The following is a 22,479-nucleotide window of genomic DNA, read 5'->3' on the forward strand; positions in this document are numbered from 1 at the left end:
CCTGCCCATACGTGCCGGGCTCCTCAGCCCCATGCCACAGATCCCTGCCCGGGTTCGGGGTGCCTGTCCGTGCATCGCTTGCCATCCCTTCACAGGTACTGTGCAGGCACAATGCCCTGGGGCAACCCTGGGGAGCACCACGACTTCGAGCCACAGCGCCATGATGATGGCTGCATTGAAGTTATCGGCTTCACCATGACATCCCTGGTGAGTCGGTGCTGTTGCCAGTTGGAGCTAGCAACCAGGGGAGCAACTGGTCCCATTGACCGGGTGTCAGCCAGTCCACCAGCTCCACAGATGCTCTCCTGAGGAGTTGTGGTGCTGGCCTGTGTGACAGGGTCTGCTCTCTGAGGTTTAGGTGAGGTGCTGTCATGCCCTGGTCTCTGTGGATCTCTTCCCACTGAGATCAGGCCTGAGACCCTCAGAACCTGGTTCACTTGCGACATCTGGCTGCCAATGGGTGCTCCCCCCATCCACCCCCCAGTCAGCGTTCTGCTCTCACTCTGGACCCTTTCACAGGCTGCCTTGCAGGTCGGTGGCCACGGGGAACGGCTGTGCCAGTGCCGGCAGGTGGTTCTCACCACGTCCAAGGCCATCCCCATGCAGGTAGATGGAGAGCCCTGCAAGCTGGCGGCTTCCTGCATCCACATCTCTTTGCGCAACCAAGCCAACATGGTGCAGAAGACCAAGCGGCGCAACTCCATGCCTCTGCTCAATGAGTAGGTTCCTCAGATCAATCTGCCACCTCCTCTCCAAGGCAGGAGGGGTGGAGGGGGAAGGGATGGGACTGATCCATCACTCCCAGAGGCATTTCGATCCTCTCTCAAGGAGGGCCTGGGAAGGGATCAGGTCACAGAAGTATGGCCAGAGCCTGATGCTGGAGAAGCAGCTGGTGCCAAGCTCCCCACCCCAGTCTGTGCACAAGATACGCTCTTGCCTGTTTTGGAGGGGCGAGTGGGATAAGGAGAAAGCGGGCTGTCACTTTCTGATCCTTTCCCTTTTCCTTTCCTCCTGCACGCAGCCAGCAGCCAGTGCCCGAGCGGCTGCGGATCCGGGTGAGCCGAATCAGCATGCGCGACTATGAGGCACTGCACTATGACAAGGAAAAGCTCAAGGAAGCCTGTGAGTGACCAGCTGAGTGATCAGGGGGTGGGAGCCGCAGTCCCCGAGTCTGGCAGTGCTCTCAGCTAGGCTGTGTGAGGTGTTGGGGATGGAATAGGGGCGTCTCCCTGAGTTGTGTCTGTGCCCCGTCCTGCAGCTGTGCCACTGGGGATCATCGTGGTTCCAGGAGACAGTGACCTGGAGTTGTGCCGGACTCAAATCGAGAGGCTGCAGGAGGTGAGACTCTGCGTGGGAAGTGGTCATGGCTGGATGTCAAGGATGGAGGGGCTCACGGAAGGGATTTCTAAGCCTCCTTGACCTGCACACACCAACACGCACGCTCCTGCTTCTGGTAGCAGGTCATGGTTTGCCTTCACCACATGGTGGAGGCAGGATCCCGAGCTAGAGGCTTGTTGCTCCCCGGCAGCTTCTTTCTCAGCGTTGTTCTTCTGACCTTGTTCTCCAGGCCCAGAGTGTCGGTGGCCCAGAAAAATTATGGGGCAGTGGAAAAAGCCAGCACACATCCTATAGGGGCCTGTCACCCCCTGGGTGTTTGGGGAGGCCTTTCCTCTGTCCCTTTGTTTGCTGTGCTGTGTTCCTTCAGTCCTCTGCAGACTCCCGTGTTTCCTGGCACAGCTCTGCCCTCTCCAGGTGCTTGGATAAGGGTTGTCCCCCCTCCAACTCTTTTCATTTGCAAGTATTAACCTTTGTGTTCCTGCCAATGTGCTAGCACGTGTCCACGACCCAGACGCAGGCTGTGTAACCCTCGTTCCTGGTGAGCAATGCCTTCCAAGCCCACAGTGTGCCTCCTGGTGCCACACTGCTCAGGCTGATTTTCTTCCAGAAGATTGCAGGGACCTTGCTCAGTTCCCAGTTAGCTGGCTCTTGGGCCTGAGGGAATCCCATCCAGCGTGTGCATAGTGTCTTGTGGGGCTGCGTTGCGGGGCTGAGTTGCAAGAGCTGCTTGTGCAGGCTGGCACACAGGCATCTCGTCCTTGCTCTGCCAGGCAGCTCTGCATGTCTGTCCCCTGCTCGCCTTGTGCCCAGCCACTGGTGAGGACATGCAGACAGGCACATGTCTAGCAGCTCCTGGGCTCAGAGGGTAACGCTTTCCTTTCCTACGGTATCAGCCTGGTAGCCTGATGCCTCTGCAACCTCCTGCACCTCTAAGGCTGTGCATTGAGGCTGGTGTTCCTCAGTCACCTCGTGGTTTACCTCTTCTCTCTCCTTGGGCAACCGCTATGCTCTGGCACCAAAGGAGGGCAGGGACCAGGGATCTTGGCCAGGCAGTGTGTAAAGCCGGGTATGGCAGCACATTAAGCAACACTAATGGGATGAGAGAGGGACTGGGAGGCCGCCCAGATAACGGCTGTAACGGCACATCTTGCCTTTCTGCAGGATTTCCTTCCACAGCCCTCTGCTTTAGAGCGTCTGCTCTTCCAGGTGTGTATGGCATCGCTCCATCCCCCGGGCCCATCTCTCATGTGCACCGTGCTGGTCTCGTGGGCTCATTTTGTGGCACCTCTCTCTCCAGTGAGCTGGTGTCCGTTGGCTCCAGTCTGTCCCGTGCTGCTCCCCGTCACTGTGTGCTGTGCCTGTGTTCAAGTTCCCCTTTCCATCCAAGCGCCTGTGGTCCTCCATGTCTGCAGGGACCTCCCAAAGCAGGAGGGATGCTCTGGGGAGAGATGGGGAGGCCAAGAGACATGACTTTATCCTCTCTCTTTTTTTATGCAGGAGGGAGATGGAGCCAAACCGAAGACACTGTCATCCCAGAAGCTGTCACCCAAGTGGTGCTTCCTGGACTGTGAGTATCTTCTTCCCCTGGGAGTGCTGACTGTGTCCGAGTTTGGGGGGGTGAGGGGACAAGACCCTTAGTGACAAGCTGCTGAGAGCCACGTGGGACTTGGAACTCATGGATGTTGGGGTCTTTGCGTCCGAGTGCAGCAGTGCTTTGCCCCAGGCCGTGTCTCTGGCTGCTGACCACGAGTGGAGCAAGGGGCATCTGCTAGTCTTCTACCTCCAGGGCTGAAGGCCGCTTGGCATCTCGTGTCCTGTCACTGGGGGACTGCTGGGGTTGCTCTCCTGTGTCATGCAGGCAGGGGGTCCCCCTGCTCCAGTATTGCAGGGAGCAAGGCTCACCATGAGCATCCCAGTAGTATTGGAACAGGCTCCTCGCTGGGCTCCAGCTGCTTCTTCTCCCCTGCCTGAAAGTAGCTTTCTCCTCTCCCTTTGCCTTCACTGACCAAGAGGGTCCAGAGCTTTCCCTCTGTACCTGGAAGCTGGCTGAGAGAAATGACTGCTGGTGGCACGTCATCTCCCTGAATTCCCAGTAGCAGGGCGTAGAGCACGGCAGAGCGTAGCCATGCGTTGCAAAGTTGGCCTGGGAAGCCGCACGCTAGGCAGAAAGGATGCAGCTTCTCCCTTCGGAGTTCCAGCCCGGCATGTGGGGCTGCTGGCAGTGCTGCTCCCCGGTGTCACTACCAGGACTGCTGTACCAGGACCGCTGTCCCCTCTCCTGCCAGTCTCCCAGCAGCAGGTTCTGGGCTGAGGAAAATGTGTCAGGAAAGAGGCCAGAGCCTCATTCAAGACAGCGCAGGCTCATTCAAGCGGCTGAATTACAGGCCTTCAGCAGCAGCTCCCTGGCTGTAAATCTCCAGCCAGGACAGGATAAATGGGGCTCTCTCACTCCTCTCATCTGCTCTGGCCCGTCCCCGCTCTGTTTGCGGAGAGAATTCCCCGGGTCCCCAAGGGTCCCACCGCAGCAACCTCGCCTGGGCAGGCACCAGCAGCCTGGTGGGACACGGGGGAAGTGCCACCCCATGTGAGGACCCAGTTATCCCGGTGCGGTGCTGTTGCTTGTCCTGCTCTCCCTTGGTGATGCCATAAGCCCCCAGCCCCTCTCTGCTCCCCTGGGGGTGGTGGCTGCGTGGGTCTGGCTCGAGCACAGCCACTTGCTCCATTGCTGTTGAAGGAGCTCCTCTTTTGCTGTGGGGATCTCTCCTCTTAAGGAAGAGGAATGAGCAGACGGATGCACTCAGTCAGGCTGCTGCCAGCAACAGGCTGGAGGCTGGTTTGAAGCTCTCCTGCTGTCCTAGCAGAGAGGGGCTTGGATCTACAACTGGTGGTGGCGTGCTCCATTCTACCTGGCAGTCACGAGCTCTGACGTGGCCTTGTGGTGGTCTGTGGGACGTTAGTCAAGTCAGTGGGAGGCTGAGCTCCCTCTTCTCCCAGCCCCGCTTAGTGCCCCCGTTTCTCAGTGCTCTGGAGAGAGGTGCATCATGTTGAATCGGAGCAGTTCCTCACCTGGTGCAGGCGAGTGCCGAGATGCGCACTGCACAGCCCTGAGCTTCATCTTCTCAGGCTAATGCTGTGTTGCAGCTGCAAGGCTGGAACACTCGAAAGCCCCCAGAAAGGCCGTGGTGTCAGCTGGGTGTGTTTCTTGCCTTCCCTATGGCTCCCCGCCAGGAGTCATTGAGGAGGAGATGGTGGTCTGCAGGCCCAAGGGGCTACCTCTGGGGTAAAGAGAATAGCAGGGTCCCAAAGGGAAGGGCACTGCTCCTGGTCAGTGGGTGCTGTTCGCTTTGCTATGCCCTCCGTGCAAGCCATGAAGTGGCTGGGTAGTTCACTATCACTCAACGGTGGAAAGTGGCCATCTTCCTCATCACCCTGTCTCGCTCTGTCCCTGTCTTACAGCAACCACGGCTGATCGGTTCTACAGGATAGACCGCGCACAGGTGAGTGTGGCCTTGTCCTCCGCTGTCATCCCCCCCAGCATCTGCTGGGAAGGTGCTTGGGTGTCCTGCGTTCACACGGACTGACAGGCAAGCTGAGCCTCAGGGAGCTGCAGGTCTCGCACTGCTGCCCTGCCCTGTGACATTCCCTGAGGGGTGGGTGCTGTGACGGGCTTGGCCCAGGACGAGGCTCAGCACCTCCAGGTTCCTGCGGAAAGGGAGGAAGCGTGGGTGGGAGCACAGAGACTTGGGTTGGAAGCTGCCTGCAGGACCCTACAGCGGAGGGAGTAAGGAATAGCGACGTAGCAAGGTTGGCCAGGCACCCACTGACTGGGATCGTCTTAATGGGGGGGGGGGGGGCATGGAGGTGAGATGTATGGGTCATCTGCTAAGTTAACAAGAGGTGGGAAGCCTGAAAAGGATAAGGAGATGCAGAGGCTTCCCAGGCACAGGTCCCAGGACTCTTCGAGCCACCATCGCTCTGCTGAGCAAGTGGGTGGGCTACAAGGCATGGGATGTGAGGGGACGGAGCTATACAGAAGTAGGTCTTGCTTCTGAGGAGAGCTGACTTATGTCTTTCAGGAGCACCTCAACTATGTGACAGAGATCTCTCAGGATGAGCTCTATGTGCTGGACCCAGAGCTGGTGATCACCCAGACCGTGGGCACCTCTCCTGCCATGCCCGACCTCGTCGACTTGTCTGCCGCACCCACTGGGCAGCATTTTGCGTTCCCCTCCTCTTCCATCTCTCCACCCTCCTCTCCTGCCCCCAGGTTGGTCTGGCATGGGGGTGCTGGACCTCAGGAAGGATGGGCGGTGATGGGAGAGCCAAGGTTGGCTTCACAGCATTGATCCCTGGGCCAGATTACAGGGGGGCTCCCTGGAAGTGAGCAGGAATTTGGTGCTGAGCTCGACCAAGGGGTGAGATGTCATCCTGTCTTCCCTGCTCCTCTGCCAGTGCTGCTGGAAGCAGTAGGGCACTACCAGGTGGCTCAGCCATGGGGTCAAGCTCCGGCGCCTGACCCGTGGGGCAAAGGGCATGGGTGTCTTTCAGTCCAACTGAGGCCAGCCATGGGTACAGGTGGGCGACGGAGCTGGGAGCAGCAGTAGAAATAGGAGTTGGGTTTGGGAAGAACCCAGATCGGGGAAGAAGCAGATGGCATGGCCAAAGAGCAGCAAAGTCCCTCGGCCTGCTTCTGCTCCTGCCTGCTGGAGGAGTGCCACGGGCAGGCTTCTCCACAGCCATCCCACTACCCTTTTGGGCAATCTACTGCCAGGAGTGGCAGGGTTAGTTACACCTTTTCTTCCCTTCCAGCACTGAGCCTGACGGCTGCCTCCCGCACAAAGGTGAGTCCTGTGCCACCCCCTTGCAGGTCATGCTGGTTTGGGTCCCCACCATGGTTTTTTGGGGGTTTTTTTGGCCTGTCCTTTCCTTGACGTGCAGGCAGGAGCCCTGCTGTCTGTGTGCTAGGTGGGAGCGCAGAGCACCCGCAGGCGGGTGACCCCAGAGGTGGGCAGGAGAGACCTGACAGTGATTTGTGGAGAGGCCCAGCCAGGCGCCTTCCCGGCTCTGCCGTGCGGGAAATGGCATGGCCGAGGGGTTAATCCCCCACCTGCAGAGCCAAGCGTTGTGGGCTGGCTTGGGGGGCTGTTTCTGCCCGGCAGACAGGGAGCTCAGGAGGTGGGAGCACAAGGTCAGGGGCCTCGCCGAGCTGAGCAAATGGAAAGAGTTTCCTGGAGCTTGAGCGGAGCCTAGTGCCTGGAAGTGTGAGTGAGTCACGGGCGAGAGGCGTCTCGGCCGCTGGCTGACACCCAGGAGATCTGCTCCCCGCTTCCATCGCAAGTCGTCCTGCCCGTGGGCAGAGACCGCTCCTCCCGCATGCACACCTCCCTGGGGCTGAGGTCTGGCTGTGCCCCCAGCTACGTGGGGTCTCCCTCCTTCCCCTGGCTTGTCCCTTGCATGCCTGAAGGTAGGGGAGCCATGTAAAACCAGTCTGACCAAGGGGTTAGCACCTGGAGGAGCTCCAGCTGACTGCTGAACCTCTGGTGCCTTGGCTCCCCAGTTAGATAAACGGCATTACAGCTTGGCTTTGCTGACCCCAAGCCATCTCCCTTCTTTGCAGATGACCTTTTGATAGAAGCTGCCAAGAGCGGCAACTTCAGCAAGGTAGGCGCTCCCGCTGCCTGCTGCGATGCGCAGCCAGGGCTGGCTCTGGGTGCTGGCCCGGCAGCCTGCTCGGCTGGCGTGTCCCTCGGGCTATGGGAAGCCCTGCCAGCCGCGCTCCACGATTGCCCTGGAGCAGCTCCTGTCGAGGGCCTTCCTCCAGGAGCGGTGGCTGGAAACCAGGCAGGCTCCTGGCAAGCAGCCTTATTCCTCTCCTGGGGGACACGGAGGGAAGGGACTTGGCAGCATGGCTGAGCTGGACAAAGCTCCCCGCCAGGTCCTGAATATCCACACAACCTGCCGGGCACCCCGGGGATGCGATGCCAGGGCTTGGGGCTTGGAGCTGGAAAAGGCAACTCATCCCGAGCAATCTGGCAATCCTGTAGTTCCAAGAGCTGCACCGGGCTGGAAGAGACCTGATGGTGCGAGACTCCTCGGGCCAGACCGTCCTCCACCATGCCGTCAAATCGGGGAGCAAGGACATCGTCAAGTACATCATCGAGAACGGTGAGCTGGGGCCAGAGTGCCACCCTTGGCAAAGGAGCCCGGCAGCCAAAAAAGCCCAACCCTCTGCTCAGACGGGGTGCTCCCGGGCTTAGGTCCCTTCCCTCCGGGTTTGCCTCATCCTCTTTCTGGCATGTGGGCTTTCCCTGGCATCTGTCTGCCAGTACTGGGGTGCCCCCGTGGCTGTTGTTGCATCCTGGCAGGGACCAGCATGTCTCTGGGAAACATTTCTCAGTGTCCTGCTTCTGCCTTCAGGGCAGCTGACCTGTTGTTTTTGGCAGCTCCCACTGGAATACAGGCGGCTTTATTTTTATTTAGGTATTTCTCCGTAATGAGTCCACAACAACTCTTCTTCCCTGGTCTCAGCTGGGCTCGGATGCCGTTGCTGGCCCGAGTGCTTTGGAGCCAGGACTTTTGCAGGCAGCATGGAAATAGAAGCCCCTATGGAAAGATGCAGAGTGCAACTGGGGAGTAGGTGGGTCCATCTCTGCCCCGCAGCCGGGTCTCACTCGCCCTGCACTCTTTCTCTCCACAGCCCCTTCAGAAATCCTCGATGCCACGGAGGAGGAGAAGTAAGTTGCTGACTGACTTGTGTTACCCGTTGGCCGGACCCTCTGCGAGTTGACCGGTTGCCCGGGCACTTATCAGCCACCCTCACTCTAATTATCAGCCACGGTTCCCAGTCCACTCTGGCCTGACCGTGCCCGAGCAGCACCCCCTCCTCTGCCAGGGCCGCTTGGACAAGCGTGCAACCCACCACAAGCTTCTGCTGCAGCTCAGTTGCTGTCCCTCAATGCCACCCACACGTGCTGCATGTCCCCGTTTGGGGGGGACATCTCACATCTCCCGCTTTCTCCTCCCCAGCGGCGAAACCAGCTTGCACCAGGCTGCAGCCTTACGCCAGCGCACTATCTGCCACTACATCGTGGAGGCCGGGGCTTCTCTCATGAAGACGGACCTGCAGGTGACAGCGGTTGGGCTGGCAGTGGGGCTTTCTGGGGGGATCGGGGGGGCTGGCGGGAGCAGAGCCAGCAGGAGAGCAGAGCAAGGGTGCTTTGGCTGGGGTCTTTGCCGGCCAAAGAGGAGCCGACATGAAGCACCCATGCTTGCCCAGTGGAGCCCAGCTGCACAGGGGTTAAATCCCTCTCCTCCCTGCGCTTCTCTCCCTGTTGTTTTATTAAATTAGAAGCGAGGGGCTGGAATGTCTCATCCCAGTCTCCCCCTTCCCACCCTCCGGGGTCAGAGCAAGGACAGTCTTGCTATGAGCTCCCTCCCAGCTGCAGGGCTCCCCCCGCTCTCCCCCGCGGGTGGCTGCGATGGGGGTGCTGGGAGCTCCTCTCGGCGGGTGAAGCCGGCCCATGAGGAGCAGGAGCAGGCAGTGGTGGCCCTTTCCATCGCATGCCGAGTTAATTGAGACGTGCCTTGGTGCTGGGGAGTTGCGCCAGCCCCGGCAGAGGAGTCGCAGGAAGGGGACTTGAGGCTGTGTTTTGGTACGGGAGGTTCTTGGGGCGGGTGCTCGGTGGAGGGAACGCTGTCGCGTCCATCTGGCAGAGGCTCATAGCGATGGGCTGTAGCAGGGGAGATGTAGGAACGAGCCAAGAAGGTGCGGTCTGTGGGTCTGGGACCCACAGGGCAGGAGCCCAGCCAGGGGGTGCAAACTTGCTGGGGCCAGTGGAGCTTGGGGGCTGCCTCAGACAATGCGTAGCCCCCTTGCCAGCTGCTAGGAAGATGCCGTGCAGACCATCTCTGGCTCCCCGTCGCTCTTCCTTGGTCCTGGCCAAGGCTCGGGCCTCGCACGGTGCCCGGAGCGGGGCTGCCCTGGCTGGAGACTCAGTTGGCAGCCGTGGGATGGGACAGCGATGCCCAGGTGAGGCGGTGACTGGGGAGAGGCAGAGGGCAGCTCTGGGGGCACGGCCCCTCTCTGCGCCCCCGGCCCCCTCATCTGCCTGAAGGGAGGGGAGCAGCCCTCCATCCTCCCAGCCGAAAAAAAAAAAAAAAAAAAAAAAAAAAAGAGCCCCGCTCAGGCATGTTGGGCTGCCCCAGGGAATGGGGCTCGCACGTGCCTGCGCAAATGCGTGCCCGGGTTTGCAGCCGTCTGGGGACCCCTCTGCGCCGCTGCGCTGACCTCGCGTGGGCTGCGGGTCACAGCCTGCTTGCGCAGGCAGGAGCCCACCTCATTAGAAACCTACAGCGTCAAGACCTGTAGCGGCGGGTTGGGAGCTGCGGGATTGAGCCCTTATCGGTTGGCGTGCCTCAGCCCAGGCGGGCAGAGGGGCCCTGGCAGCTCCGGTTTCAGGCTGCGGGCAGGCAGCGGGGCTTCTGCAAGGGGGACGGGAAAAGAAATTCAATTCCTCCTCTGGTTTTTTTTTCCCCCCCACTTTGTTAAACGAGCGCTCACATTCAGGGGGGCCGTGGGGAGGAGAGCCGGCACCGAAGCACGGAGCGGTCTCCGTCCCCCTTGCCTCCGTACGTGCTGGGGGGATGTGTGCGGGACCACGGGGCGTACCCAGTCTCGGGGTGCGCATGCGAAAAAGGGGGGGTTCTCGGTGCACCTCTCCGCAGCCGCGCAGGGGTGGGCTTTTGTCCACAGCCACATCCAGGCTCTGCGTGTCCGACCGTCGTTCCCGCTGGAGAAATTCGGCTGTGGGTCGCCCCGGAGGGCCCCAGCACCCTGCCACAGCCACCCGTGCTCCGCTGTGCACCAGGGGACGAGCCGGGCCGGCCGGGCATCCCTTCCGGGGCCGGTTTTCAATGGCAGCGGCAGAGTGCCAGGTTTCCGCGGCCTTTCTCAGCGGCACAGCAGAGCCCGGGTGCTTGGCGAGGAGGAGCGAGGAGCAGGGGGAGGGAAGGGGGGGAGAGGAGACGGAGCTGGGAGCTGTTAACAGATTTGCTTTTTATGGAGTGCGGGAGTTCATTAGTGGACACAGTCCAGATGGCTGCAATAAGCTGGTGAAATGTGATCCTCCTCCGGGAGCGGGAGCACTAGCTAGGCTGCGAGAGGGAAGGGGGGTTGGTATTCCTGGGCATTCCCCAGACATACCCCTCATTCCTCACCCTCTCCCGCCTGCCTCCCCAGCACCGGGGAAGAGCAGGTCATGGGGACCAACCTTTGTCTCCTCTCGGGGGGCTGGCGATGGTCAGGGCCGATCTCTGTCCTGGCCCGCGTGTGGGGCTGATGGCCCTTCAGGGGACAGCTTCCAGCCCTGCGGCAAAGTCAGGCTCCTCACGAGCACGCTTTCGCTCCGTGGCGAGCATGCGGGCATTCGGCTACCACCCGCCCCAGGGCTTGGCCACGGGCTTTGCCGGACCCAGCTGCAGCCACCTTTTCGTTGGGGGGAATGGGGGCACCTTTGGGTGCCGAGGCAGCGTTTAGGCAGCGCTCGTTGCTCTGACGTCTTTTGCCTCCCCTATGCAGGGAGACACCCCCAAGCACCGGGCTGAGAAAGCCAACGACCCCGACTTAGCTGCCTACCTCGAGAACCGACAGCACTACCAGATGATCCAGCGGGAGGACCAGGAGACAGCTGTGTAGTGCTCGGAGTGCCTTAGCCCAAGCCAGCTCGGGCAGGACAAGAAGAGGACGATGCCAACTGGCAGAGCTGTGAGTCTGGGCCAGCCCTCCCTAGATGTTAACCTGGTCCCTGGAGGAGATGGAAACAGCAGAGCTCTGCCCCAGGCTGGGCTGGGACTCTGTTTATGAGGACAGTGGGTATTTGGGACTTGAAGCCTGGCTCCTTTGTGTGTCCCCTCCTTCGCCCCTCATCCACCACATTCCCTGCCCTGGATGGGCTCCATCCCGCAGCCCTGTTGGGGCAGGCCAGGCTGAAGCCCCTGGGCACCCTTGTGCGTGGCAGTGATGCCAGTGCCCCCTCTGCAGGCTCCTACCTATGATCCTTGTGGGATATCGTTGCTCGCCCCCTCTCCCTGCCAGCAGTGCCCCTCCTTTAGACGCTTGGCTCGGTTCGTGTCCTGTTCCTCCTTTCCTGTCTGGCACGGCAGCGGGAGGCACAGGCTGTGCGGGCAGACAGCGGAGGCCGTGAGCCTCAGGCTGCCCCAAGGGAAGCACCGTGACTTACTGTCCCCGTCTCCTCCTCCCTCCTGTCGGTTTGGGGCTGCCCCGGCTGTCCGTGTTGCCCTACCGGGGCTTTCTGCAGCAGGAGGGAAGCCCCTTGGTGCACCCAGCCTTTTCCCAGAGCATCTGGGACTGGCGCAGCTGGAAGCGGGGCAGCCGCTGCCCTCCTGGTTGCCGTTAGTGCTCAGCCAGTCAGCGGTCTGGCCCAGGGCAGGGACGGCATGGAGGAAGGCTGCCGAGCCCTCCCACCATCCCTCCTTTCGCAGGGCTGGGTGGGGGAGCCTGCACCCCCGGTGTCTGCTGGGCATCTCTTTTTGTGAGCCCACTGCAGCACGTAGCCATGGTGGAGAGCTGCGCTTGGCCTGGGCAGTGGCTGCGGTGGAGCCCGTTATATTTCCTAGATGCTGACTTGGATCCAGCTGCCCTCCTGGCTTTAGTTTCCCCCCTCGCCCCCAATGCTAGACATTGCACTGGGCTGGAGGGGCAGTGCTGGGGTCAGTGCTGCTCTCAGGGATTCCCATCACGCCCCCCAACCTGTCAACACGCATCCTCCGAGTCCGACTCCTGCCATCCCCCAAACTGGGCGCAGGGCTTTGCAGGGAAAACTCGGGAGCTTGCCCAGCCCAGACACAAGCTCCCTGCGCGGGCCACCAGCTCACCCTCTCCGGTTTTAGCAGAAAGAGGGATTTGGATGCATAGGAAGCATCAAGGCTCCCAGCCTCGAGTCATGCCTGCAGTGGCATGGCATTTCACCTACCATCTGCCATGGGGCACGAGGCACCACGACCCATCTCCCCTGCAGATGCTGTGGGTGCTGAGGATCTGCAGAGGCATCAAGCCAGCCCTTCAGCCAGGCTTTTGCAGAACTGACAGTCTCTGGGACCAGGAGGTGCCAGCATAGGAAGACCGCTGATGGCTCTGAGGCCTCGCAGACCTGCTTGGCACTTTTGGGTGGGGTGGCGGTTGCGAAGCGGGTTGCTGCTCGCAGCTTGTGTGCCAGGAGAGGATGCTGCTGCTGCGTGGGGTCTGTGCGGTCCCACCTGCACTCACACCCAGCTGTGCCCACTGGGTAATGCTGGGTGGCACTGTTTGAATCCCTCCTAATACCAATACCAAAAAAAGGGTATGAGGATACCGCAAAGAACCAGAATACCCTTCAGACTTTTTGGCCGGGGGGCAGAGTTCCCTTGGAGGATGGGGGATGCTGTGGTGGGAGCAGAGGCGCAGGGCAGTGCAGAGTGCCAGGGGCCAGCAGCAGTATTGGCAATTGATAACGATAGCATCCCAATGCGTTCAGAGCTGGGATGCTCCAGCAGCGCCCAGAGTTCCCATCAGCACTGCTCTCAGGCCACCGACAGACCAGGCACTGTCGCCTTCTCAGAGGTCCAAACCACTGCCCCCCCCAGCTGGGACGCCCAGCCTGGCCCAGAGGCGTTTACAGCCCCAGCTTTCCCCTTTCTCCCCGGTTTTGTATCTTCCCTTATAGTTTTTGTACAGGTAGTTGAGAGACACACTGTCCCCCTCCCCGCCTGGTCCCTCCGTGCGCGCGTGAGCTGAGTTGCTGTGCAATTCCAAGCCTGGCTTGCATTTCGGCGAAGGCGGAGGGGTTGTTGGTCGCCCTGCCTGCAGAAGGCAGGGGTTCTGTGCAATACCTGGGTCTGTGTTTCCTAGACGCTGTTGTAGGACTGTATTTTTGTAACTCTGTGCGGGTGCCGGCTCCAGCAGGCCCAGGGCCTGGCACGAGCCTGCGTTCCCGTCGCTTTTCAACTTGGACTGTTTGGATGTTGTTGTTTCTTGCCATTGAAATAAAGAGATGGATGTTTTAGTTCCCGTCTCCTGCTGCATCCGCAAGAATGCGGCGGGCGCTGTACCAGTGACGCACCACGCAGTGCAAGCGAGGTTGTACCCCGAGGCCTCTGCCCCCATCCTAACTGGGGTACTCTTGGGAGTTCCCTGCTGGGCCAGGTCCTTGCCCGCTTCCCTGCACAGCATCCCTCTGGGACAGTTGCTGGATACAGGGTCTTTGTGCTGCGGGACCTTCTCCCCCATTCTGTGGCATACGTGGACATTCAGTGTAACACGGAACAGGGAGAAAGCGCGCCGCCATCCCGAGTGATCCAGAAGGACTTGAAAGTGTGAGTCAGGAGCTGGCAGCCTCTGTTCCTGCCCTGCTCCAGTTCCTCCCTGGGGAGGGAGGCGGCAGACCCGGCGGCAGGCCTGCCCTGCCCTTTGCAGCCGCGCAGCTATCGGTGGGTACTACAGCAGCATCCAGCCTCCAGATTTCAAAACGTTTCTGTCGGCTGGTTTTTTTGGTGAGCTGTCCCCAGCCACGCTGCTTTGCCGGGGATGAGCCTGCTCGGGGGCTATTCCTGTTCGTTCCCAGCTCCAGAGGGGAGCCTTGGGGTCCTGCCTCCGGTGCTGAGCACTGGGGCTGCAGCATCGAGGGCTGGGATTATCTCCGCTGCTCCGGCGGGAGGACTGCTCTCTGAATTCAAAAGCGAGGGATTAGGGACGCTTCTGCCTCCAGCCCCAGACTTGTAAGGATGACTGCGGCCAACACCATCTCTCCTGCAGAGTTTCCTTTGCAAAAGGGAGGTAATCGCTCTGGCCGACGGCGTGCTGGTGAGAGAGTGGAGATGGACACGGTGGGTGATGGGGAGCTATACTCATACCTTAAACTCAGATTCCTGAGGGCAGCTTGGCAGCCTGCCTGCCGCCCCCTCTCCGCCTGGAGAAGCAGCCTCCTTCCCCGGCTGCGTTGTCCCTTCCACCCCCCCGCCTCCCTTTCATCGCCTTCAGCCTTTCAGCTCCTGCCCAGAGCTAACAGTGGGGGTCTGTAGCGGGTGTAAGGCACACCAAATTGTCCCAGCCTCCCTGGGCTGGAGCCCAGGGACCAGGCGGACGTGCCACTGGGAAGAGGGGGCCCGCTCTGCTTCGGTGCCCAGACCCCGTCGCGTTGGCGCTTGGCCCATGTCTCAGCAGCGAGGAGGACCGTCAGTAACCATGGCAATTAGAGTTTTCCAGCCGCCCTGGTGTCAAATTTATGGCGGGGGAAGAGAAGCGGTCCCAAAACGCGATCGCTGTAGGAAAGGGGCAATCTACCTTTCGGGAGAGAGCCCTGCCCTGCTCTCCGAAGGGCCTCGGCATCTCCCCGTTCTCCCTTTCAGCCGGGTGTCAGAGAGCCAGAGGTCTGGCTGGCCTCCCGTGGGATGGAAACGTACCTGGGAGCGGATGCGTGGGGGGGCACGCGTGCAGGCTGGGGAAGGCTGTGCAAGCCCAGCCCCAGCTAAACAGAGCTGGGGTGACAGCAGTTGGCCCCGTTAATGATTACCTGCGCCACGTCCGCCTCCGCAAGTCTGAACAAGGAAAACTCGCCCGTCCCGACCCCATTCCCGTCCCCGTTCCCTGCCCCCCCCCCCCCCCACCATGCAGCTGTGTCCCTGCGCTGGCACTGCCGCACCGTGCCGTGCGCTAACAGTGCCCCAAGGGCCAGGCTTTGACTGGAGATGGAAAATGCGGAGCTGACGTGCCATGAATTATCTTGTGACGTTTTTAGAGGTAAAAAGCTCAAGTTAAGCAATTGCAGGGAAACACACCTGGGTTGGTCATGCTCCCTCTCTTCCCTCCTTCCCTTGGTATGAGGCCCCTTTCTGCAAATACAGCCTTGTGCTGCTTGTTTGAGCTGGGGAAGGAGCCTTTCCCCCCCCCTGCATCCCTCAGGAAGAGCCCGAAGGGACCAAGCACAGCCACTGCCGAGAGTGACATGCACCAACGTATGTCTGCTGTCCCACACAGCCAGCACCTGTCTCCTGGTCCCCAGCCCCAGCAGGCAACAGGAGGGGAACGGGAACAACTGGAAACACGGAGGAAGGAGTGAAAATTTGCCCTGGGCTTTGCCATACCTTGGGCTGCTCTGCCCTGGGGAGCCCAGCGAGGTCTCTGGCTCCCAGCCTGAGACAGCTGAAGAAAAGCAGCAGCGCTCGCCCCGCACCTAGTTCTTGCACAGCTCCACCAGGCCCTGGTTTGCTCATCACGGTCCCATAACTCAGACTCGCAAACCTGATGCCACTGAACCCCAGCCAAAAGCAGCACACCTAGGCCCTTCCCCTTCTTTTTTTGACCATGAAGTTTGTTTCAGCAGCTTGCTTCGGCTTTGGTTTAAAGGCCCAGTGATGCAGGGCTGCGGGGGGGGGCTATTGGCTTTGCTACCTGTCCGGACCTATTTCTGCACCCTGTGCAAAAAGATGCAGCCCGGCATGTCCAGACCCCTCGCCGCCCCTCGCAGCACCCGTTGCTGTGTGTGCAGCGGGCAGGGGAGATGACATGTTCCCGCTGTTGCCAACCCTCTTTGAAACCTCTGCAGATGTTCAGAAAACTGCCGGCAGGGTGTGAGTTAAATGCGGGAATCTCTCGGAAAGAGATTCCTGGTTGTGAAGCATAAAAACCAGCCCCCCCCCCCCCCAACCCCACCTGTGGCGGCCCTGCTCTCTGCGCAGCCTTCTTCCAGGGTAAGGGGTGGAAAAATGGCTCCGTTCCCCACCACAGCCCCATTCTTCTGGCATGACACTCGCCTTTCTGGCTGGTAACTCCAGAAGAGAGTTGGCTTGGCCCCTGCCTCTCCTCACCGCCTAAGAAAAAGGGGTGGATGGGGGGGAAGGGAGCAGTCACATCTGCAAGGTCCTTTTAACCCCAACCAGCAGTCTGACTTCTTCATATCAAGGTCCTTTCAACCCCAACCAGCAGTCTGACCTCATATCGCTGCTTGGTCCAAGGAGAAGGGCTGCAGCATGGCTGAGCTCGGGACAGGCAGATCACAAGGAACGGGGCTGGGGAGGTGCCTGGGCCAGCGTGAAAGTGATGTGGGGCTTCAGGTGCTGAGCAGGTCCCCCCCTCCCTGGTACCCTCCCGCAAGGGGCAGAACAAGCGGAGAAGGGTGAAAAGGGTCGAGACCATGAAAGGTCCGTCCGTCCATCAACGCCAGTGGCCTTGATGGGGAAGGAGGCATCCACGGAGCCGGTGGTGGAAACATGGAGGGGGTTCCCTTCGCTCCATCTAGCCCCAGGGGCCATCTTCCAGTGGCTCTCAGGGGACCCCTGCCCGGCTGTTCAGCTTGCACCCCTTCAGCCACTCGGTGATGTTGGGGTGCGTGCTCAGCTGAACCCCCCCACCACGGCTTCGTGGGTACCACGCCGCGGATGCGGCTTGAAGAACAACGCAAGAAGCAAAACCCGGAGGAAGGTGAGACAGGGGTGGGGAAGGGGGACACACACACACACACACGACACAGCGACGTGTCCCGTTGGAACCTGACGCTCTCCGTGCCCACCACACTCACCGGCTAAGCCGGGCCCGCCGCCGGCCCAGCGCTCCCCCCCCCTTCCCCGCCGGCCCGGGGCCAGCCTGCCCCCCGGGGGCCGCCCCTCCACCGGCGGGCCTGCCTGCCTGCCTTTGTGCCTGGCCCGGGGAGAAAGGGAGGAGGGGGTGGGGGGGGGGTGCAGAGGAGGAGCTTGCGCAAAGTTTTGGGTTAAAAAACCACCTTTTTTGCTGCCAGCCGAGCCCGACGTCAGGGGCCGCTGTGGGTTTACGCGGGGGCTCCGCACGCGGCCGCCACACAAAGGCAGCAGCTCCGCACCGCGCACCGCTCCGCAGGTGAGTGTGGACCCCCCCCCCCCACACACACCACACACCCCCCCCCCCCACACACACACACCGCCCGCCCTCCGCTCCTGGGGGTCCGGACACCCCCCCCCCCGAACCCCCCCCCTGCGGACGGCCCGACGCCACGGGGATGGGCGCCTCCGGCAAGGCGAGCGGCGACCTCCCCCCCCCCCCCCGCTCCGCTTTTCCTCCCTGTGGAAGGCGGCTGTAATCCAGGCTGAGGGTGGAAGGGGTGGAAGGGGTTTTGTCGGGGTGGGGGGACGTGGTGCTGGCTGGGGAGGAGCTGCAGGAAGGGTGGTTGGGGTAGGGGGCCCGGGGGAGGCAGCCCCCCCCCCACCGCGGGTGCGGGCTTTCGCCTTCGAGGAGCCAAGGAATTGCCTGGAGATGTGCAGGAGAAAGGAGTTTTGGAGGGAGGCAGGGAGCCTAGAGAGCACCCAGGGGTTGAGGCAGTGGCCTGGGGTGTTAGTGTGTGCCCCCCACCCCTTGGGGGGCACCCCACACCGGTTCGGGGAGGGCTCGGGTGATGGGGGACACCGGCCGGAGGGGAAGGGGCTGTACTGGGGTCACGGCACAGCATCTGCCCTGGGGAGGGAGCAGAAGGTAGAAGCGTGGCCGGGCGCTGCCTGTTCCCCTCTCTGCCCCACAATGTATGGGCAGAATGCAGAGCAAACCCTTCCCCCCCCCCCCCCCCGTAGCACCATCTCCTCGCTGCGAGGGGCAAGGTGAGGCTGTCTCCTGGAAAGCCCCCCCCTGCTCCTCTCCGGTACCTCCAGCAGAGCCTCCTGGTCCCGCTACCGCCTTGGCTCACAGGGAAAAAAGCTCAGTCTCCCCTCTCCTGGCAGCAGGGAAATTCCTGCTGGAGGGGTGCTGGGTACCCCAAGCCATGGGCTCCCTGCCCAGAGCCTGGGGAGCAGCTCAGCCCACGGGAGGGAGGGCACCAGTCCTGCGCCCACCTCTGCCAGAGCCAGCTTGGAATTTGAGCTGAGCCGAGAGGTCCCGCTGCTGGAAGAGGGGCTGCGAGGGGGCTGACAGCCCAGCTCCCACGAGAGCATCGAGCCGGCAGCGAGGGGACAGGAGCTGGCGAGGATGGCGTGGCCCGGAGAAGCACTTGCCGGTGGCATTGCCTGGTCCTGAGCGGTGTCCAGAGAGGGGTCCAGGCTCTCCCATTGCAGTGGTGGGTATTTGGGCTCTGCTTCAGCATCACCAGGCAATTTTAGTTTATAGAGCTGATCCTAGGTTATTCAAAACCAGCTAGAGGAGGGGGGGGGAAGGGGAAACCAGGACTGCCACGGTGTGGTCAGGCTCCAGGCTGCTCCGCGTGTACAGCCCGTTCCTGGGAGAGACCAACGTGCTTCGAGAGCCAGCCTTGAGAGCCAGCCGGGATCTGAGCAGGAGAGGAGCCAGGGCTCCACAGGGATGCGGGAGGAGCTGGGCTGTGCAAACATGCCTAAAGGCGCTGGCAGCCCGACCGGGAACGGCTCTTGTTTGACCAGCGAAGAAGGGATCAGGCTGTTTGGAAAACCAGCTGGAAAACTGCACTCCTTTTCCCTTATGAATGTTTTAGGATGAGCCATGGCTGAGGGTCCTTGCAGACCTTTGCCTAGGGGACATGATGTGCTGGGCAGAGCCTGGGAGCAGATCCAGGAGTCCCTGGGGCTGTAGCTGGGCTGCCCCTCGGACCCCCCCCCTCCCACATCCCCATGTACACGTGGGGAGGGCTCCGAGGTCCCTGTGCCGTGGGGAGCAGAGGGTGTCCACGCCTGGAGGTGAGGCAGGGATGAGCGCGGCAGCTGGGGCTGTCTGCCCTGGGCACTCGGAAGCCGAGTCCGCAGGACGCGAGCTGGAAGGCACTGGGCTGTGAGGTGGGTGCAGGAGCACAGGGAAATACTCTGCGGCAAAGGATGAAAGAAGTTTACAGAGCACCTGAAATCAGGGGGATGCTGCGAATAGCGCAGGCGTCAGAGGTGCTGCCCCATCTGAGCTGCTGCAGAAAGTGCGACGGGAGCGCCCGTAACTCAGCTCGGCCCCAGCCTTGCCGTCTGTAACCGGCCCATCCTGGCTGAGCTCTCGCCCGCTTTGAAGGCAGCTGGGTGGGAACAGAGCTGAGCCGTGCCGTGCTCGGCAGGATGGCTCCCAGCCGGGCTAGGCGAGGGGGAAGGCAGCTCTCACCCCCTCGCAGCCGGGCTGTGTAATTCCCTGTGACAGTTCAATGCAGAGCGAAGCCGGCCGCTTCGCGGCGGCGGATGCATGAAAGGTGATTGAGCTGGAGCCTGAATAATGCGGGGAGCTGCTCTCTCCGGCACGCTGCCTGGGGAACCTGGGGGCAGGGAGCAAACGCTGACCCCGGGCTCTTCCCTGCACTGATGTCCCCCCGGGGCACACCATGCGTCCTGACCTCTACAGCCCTGACCTCTACAGCCCGGTCCCGCCAAGCCCATCATGGAGCCGGGGCCCGTGTGATATATTTGCTGGCTGGCTGCTGCCACGCAGATATGGGTGTCATCCTAAAAGGCTTGGGGGAGCAGGGAAGGGGCCACCAGACTTGAGACACTGGCTCTGCACGTCTGCATTCCTGCTGGGAGCGGGAGCCGGGACCCCAGTGTTGGCAGCAGTGTCCCACGGGCGCTCGTGGTGGCAGCCGGAGGGGAACCGTCACCTGGCCCAAGGCCGCCGTGGGGGGGGGAGCGTCAGGGCCCCAGGAGCTGCACCCTTGCGTGCATGCACCCTCGTCCCCGACCCGCTCCCGGGTGCGTGCACACGCATGCAGATGCATGCACACGCACCCCCTGCATGCACAGGTGCTGTGCCGGCTGCCGCGGTGCCAGCAGTGGGCGCAGCTCTCCCGCTCCATCTCTCCAACGAGCTCCCACGCTGTGGGGACTTTTTTTTTTTTAGGTGTTTAGTCCGCTGGTTTAGCTCTCAGACCCCTCATGGCAGTGGGTTTGTTTTCGCTGGGCTTTTTTCTTCCCCCCCCCCCTCCCTGGGATTCCTCCGGAGCTAGAGAAAGGTACCCTGGCAGCTGCGCTCCCCCAGCCCCGGGGCTCTTTGGTGTGGGGCAGCAGCCTGCTGGGTGCTGGATAAAGGAGCCACAGAGAAATACAGGGGGGTAGGGGCTGAGGACCGGCACCGAGGAGCAGGACCGCTGCTGCCAGCATGCAGGCAAGGGCTGCTTTGCATTCCGGGAGCAGGAGCAGCACGGACCCTGGGGCAGCCCGGTGCTGGGTGCACCCAACCAAAGGGCCTTCCCCAGCTGGTGTGTGGGGTGCGGGGGTCCCCGCAGAGAGCATTTCGGCCAGACACAGGGCGATGGGGGGGCTTGAAGGGATGGGAACAAGCTCCCAGCCCAACAGCTCCCTGGCCGGAGGCAGCTGCACAATTAACCTTCCCGTTGTAATTAGTACACACGCGCGCGCACAGGTGCATGTGTGCAACGGAGGCAGCCGCCGTCTCACTCCCAGGCGTGACACCCCCCCCCCCATGCCCCCTCCTCGCCGCCGCATTGTGCCCCGAGCCCTCAACCCACCTCAACCTCTCCCTCCTCCCCAGGCATGATGCAGGTCCGGGGCCTCCTCCTCCTCCTGGCGCTGATCCTGCTGGCCGCCACTGCCGAGGCCGGCAAGAACAAGAAAGGTGAGGGGCGGCCGGGGGTTTGGGGGTGGGGGACCGGTGGGGCAGGGGGCAGCCCCGGGGCGTGCTCCCATGTCCCCGCAGCGAGCACCCGTTCCCCCTTCCCTCGCAGAGAAGGCGAAGAAGGACGGCTCCGAGTGCGAGGACTGGCGCTGGGGACCCTGCGTCCCCAACAGCAAGGACTGCGGCCTGGGCTACCGTGAGGGAACTTGCAAAGATGAGAGTAAGAAGCTCAAGTGCAAGATCCCCTGCAACTGGAAGAAGAAGTTTGGAGGTGGGTGCATGGCGGCGGGGTGGCTGGGGTCCACCCTGGGCTGGGTGGCCGGGGCTGGTGCCCATGCCGGGTCCTGGCCGGCGCTGATGCGTCTCCCCTCTCTTCCAGCCGACTGCAAGTACAAATTTGAGAGCTGGGGGGGGTGTAGCGCTCAGACGGGCGTGAAAACCCGCTCTGGCATCCTGAAGAAAGCCCTGTACAATGCCCAGTGTGAGGAGATCGTCTATGTGACCAAGCCGTGCTCTTCCAAGATCAAGTCAAAGTCCAAAGGTCAGTCCCCACCACTCCTGTCCTCAGAAGGGTCCTGCTGGGACCCCAGGCAGGGACTTTCCAGGGGTAGCTTGGCCCCTTGGGGTTGGGCTTTGCTGGTGGCGTGGGGGATCACGGAAGATGCTCTTCCCTCTTTATCAGCACACGCAACAGCCCCAAAGTCGGGCTGCTGGCTGGGTGGGATGCAGGTGCTGGTAGGAAAAATCCTGGTTCCCCCACAAGTCACCGCCAGCTTCGGTGGGACAGGGATTTCCCCCTCTCCTCAGTGGGGTGGTGCAAAACGTGGCTTTTCACGGTGGGGGGAGGCTGCCTGCAGGGATGCGGCCCCTGCGCTGTGCCGAGCCGGCCGTGCCGGCGACGTTTCTGCCACGGCAGCACCGAGGGGATCGGTGAGCTGCCAGCGGACGCGCTAACTCTTGTCTCCTGTGCTTCTCGGATGCAGCAAAGAAGGGCAAGGGGAAGGACTAGAGCGGGAAGCCAGCATCCTCATCGGCCCCTCGACACGGTGCCTACGGGGCTGGACGCCCAGCTGCAGCCGGCCCGCGCTCCAGTCTTCCTCCTCCTTTCCTCCTTCTTTTCCATGACCTCCTCTTTCACTGAGATGCCTTGTTTTAATCGCTAGTGTTGTAGAGAGCAAACCCACCCGCCCCGCAGGAGGGGCTGCCCACCCCAGCCCCCCGCCGCCACTGCCAGTGCATCCCGCTCACCTCCTCTGGGCTGGTGTCGGGGTTCGCTGGGACGCGCCTGGAGAGCTGGGATGGGAACACACATTTTTCCATCCTCCGGCACAAATGAGTTGCCTTTAGTGCATCCTTTGACAAGCCCGGGAGCCTCCTAGCTCCTCCGCCAGGTACCGGTGCCGGAGGGAAGGGCTGGGTGTTGAATGCCGGAGTAACCCCATCGCTCGTGCCCCTTACTCACGTGAGGACTGATCTCAGCTCGGGAGGCTTCTTCCAGCATCCCTTCGGCCAGGGCACGACTTCGCTGCAGCAGCTGGGGGGAAAACAAAGCCACCGCCCCCAGGAACCGCCGCGTCCCCTCTCCTCCATCACTTCTAACCGTGTGTGTCCATGCCGGG

General features: G+C 61.8%; 2 protein-coding genes across 7 annotated transcripts in view; both read left to right on the plus strand.

Moving 5' to 3' along the window:
• The window catches only part of DGKZ (diacylglycerol kinase zeta), a 53,779-nt gene extending 40,382 nt beyond the window's left edge, over positions 1-13,397 (plus strand). For 3 of the 4 annotated variants that reach the window (XM_029997395.2, XM_029997404.2, XM_029997386.2), the window contains exons 19-31: positions 96-207; positions 520-719; positions 1,022-1,122; positions 1,259-1,338; positions 2,836-2,905; positions 4,795-4,835; positions 5,415-5,605; positions 6,148-6,179; positions 6,956-6,999; positions 7,383-7,503; positions 8,036-8,072; positions 8,365-8,464; positions 10,916-13,397. In XM_029997395.2, coding sequence (XP_029853255.1) covers positions 96-207; positions 520-719; positions 1,022-1,122; positions 1,259-1,338; positions 2,836-2,905; positions 4,795-4,835; positions 5,415-5,605; positions 6,148-6,179; positions 6,956-6,999; positions 7,383-7,503; positions 8,036-8,072; positions 8,365-8,464; positions 10,916-11,032 — 1,246 coding nt within the window. In that variant the 3' untranslated portion in view covers positions 11,033-13,397. Of the gene's footprint in view, positions 1-95; positions 208-519; positions 720-1,021; positions 1,123-1,258; positions 1,339-2,499; positions 2,545-2,835; positions 2,906-4,794; positions 4,836-5,414; positions 5,606-6,147; positions 6,180-6,955; positions 7,000-7,382; positions 7,504-8,035; positions 8,073-8,364; positions 8,465-10,915 lie in introns of all 4 variants that reach the window. The other variant, XM_029997376.2, reaches the window with a different exon arrangement.
• A 3,694-nt stretch (positions 13,398-17,091) lies between these two features.
• Positions 17,092-22,459, plus strand: MDK (midkine). 3 transcript variants are annotated; one of them, XM_030002963.2, is made up of 5 exons: positions 17,092-17,221; positions 20,777-20,860; positions 20,970-21,131; positions 21,240-21,401; positions 21,844-22,459. In XM_030002963.2, exons 2-5 carry the CDS (start codon positions 20,779-20,781, stop codon positions 21,867-21,869), a joined length of 432 nt encoding a protein of 143 aa, XP_029858823.1. In that variant the 5' UTR covers positions 17,092-17,221; positions 20,777-20,778; the 3' UTR covers positions 21,870-22,459. The 3 variants fall into 3 exon arrangements, with proteins under 3 accessions (XP_029858823.1, XP_029858824.1, XP_029858832.1); XM_030002964.2 differs by having other exon boundaries at positions 17,117-17,218; positions 20,766-20,860; XM_030002972.1 differs by lacking the exon at positions 17,092-17,221 and adding an exon at positions 18,382-18,404.
• Positions 22,460-22,479: the final 20 nt, after the last annotated feature.

Source organism: Aquila chrysaetos, chromosome 2 (assembly GCF_900496995.4).
Source record: "Aquila chrysaetos chrysaetos chromosome 2, bAquChr1.4, whole genome shotgun sequence".
NCBI classification, from domain to species: domain Eukaryota; kingdom Metazoa; phylum Chordata; class Aves; order Accipitriformes; family Accipitridae; genus Aquila; species Aquila chrysaetos.

What these genes read in the sequence shown, in the direction of transcription:
- MDK (XM_030002963.2), top strand. Translation starts at nt 20,779, where the DNA reads ATGATGCAGGTCCGGGGCCTCCTCCTCCTCCTGGCGCTGATCCTGCTG. An exon ending in GGCCGGCAAGAACAAGAAAG is followed by an intron (nt 20,861 to 20,969) that starts GTGAGGGGCGGC and finishes CTTCCCTCGCAG; the next exon opens with AGAAGGCGAAGAAGGACGGC. An exon ending in GATCAAGTCAAAGTCCAAAG is followed by an intron (nt 21,402 to 21,843) that starts GTCAGTCCCCAC and finishes TCTCGGATGCAG; the next exon opens with CAAAGAAGGGCAAGGGGAAG.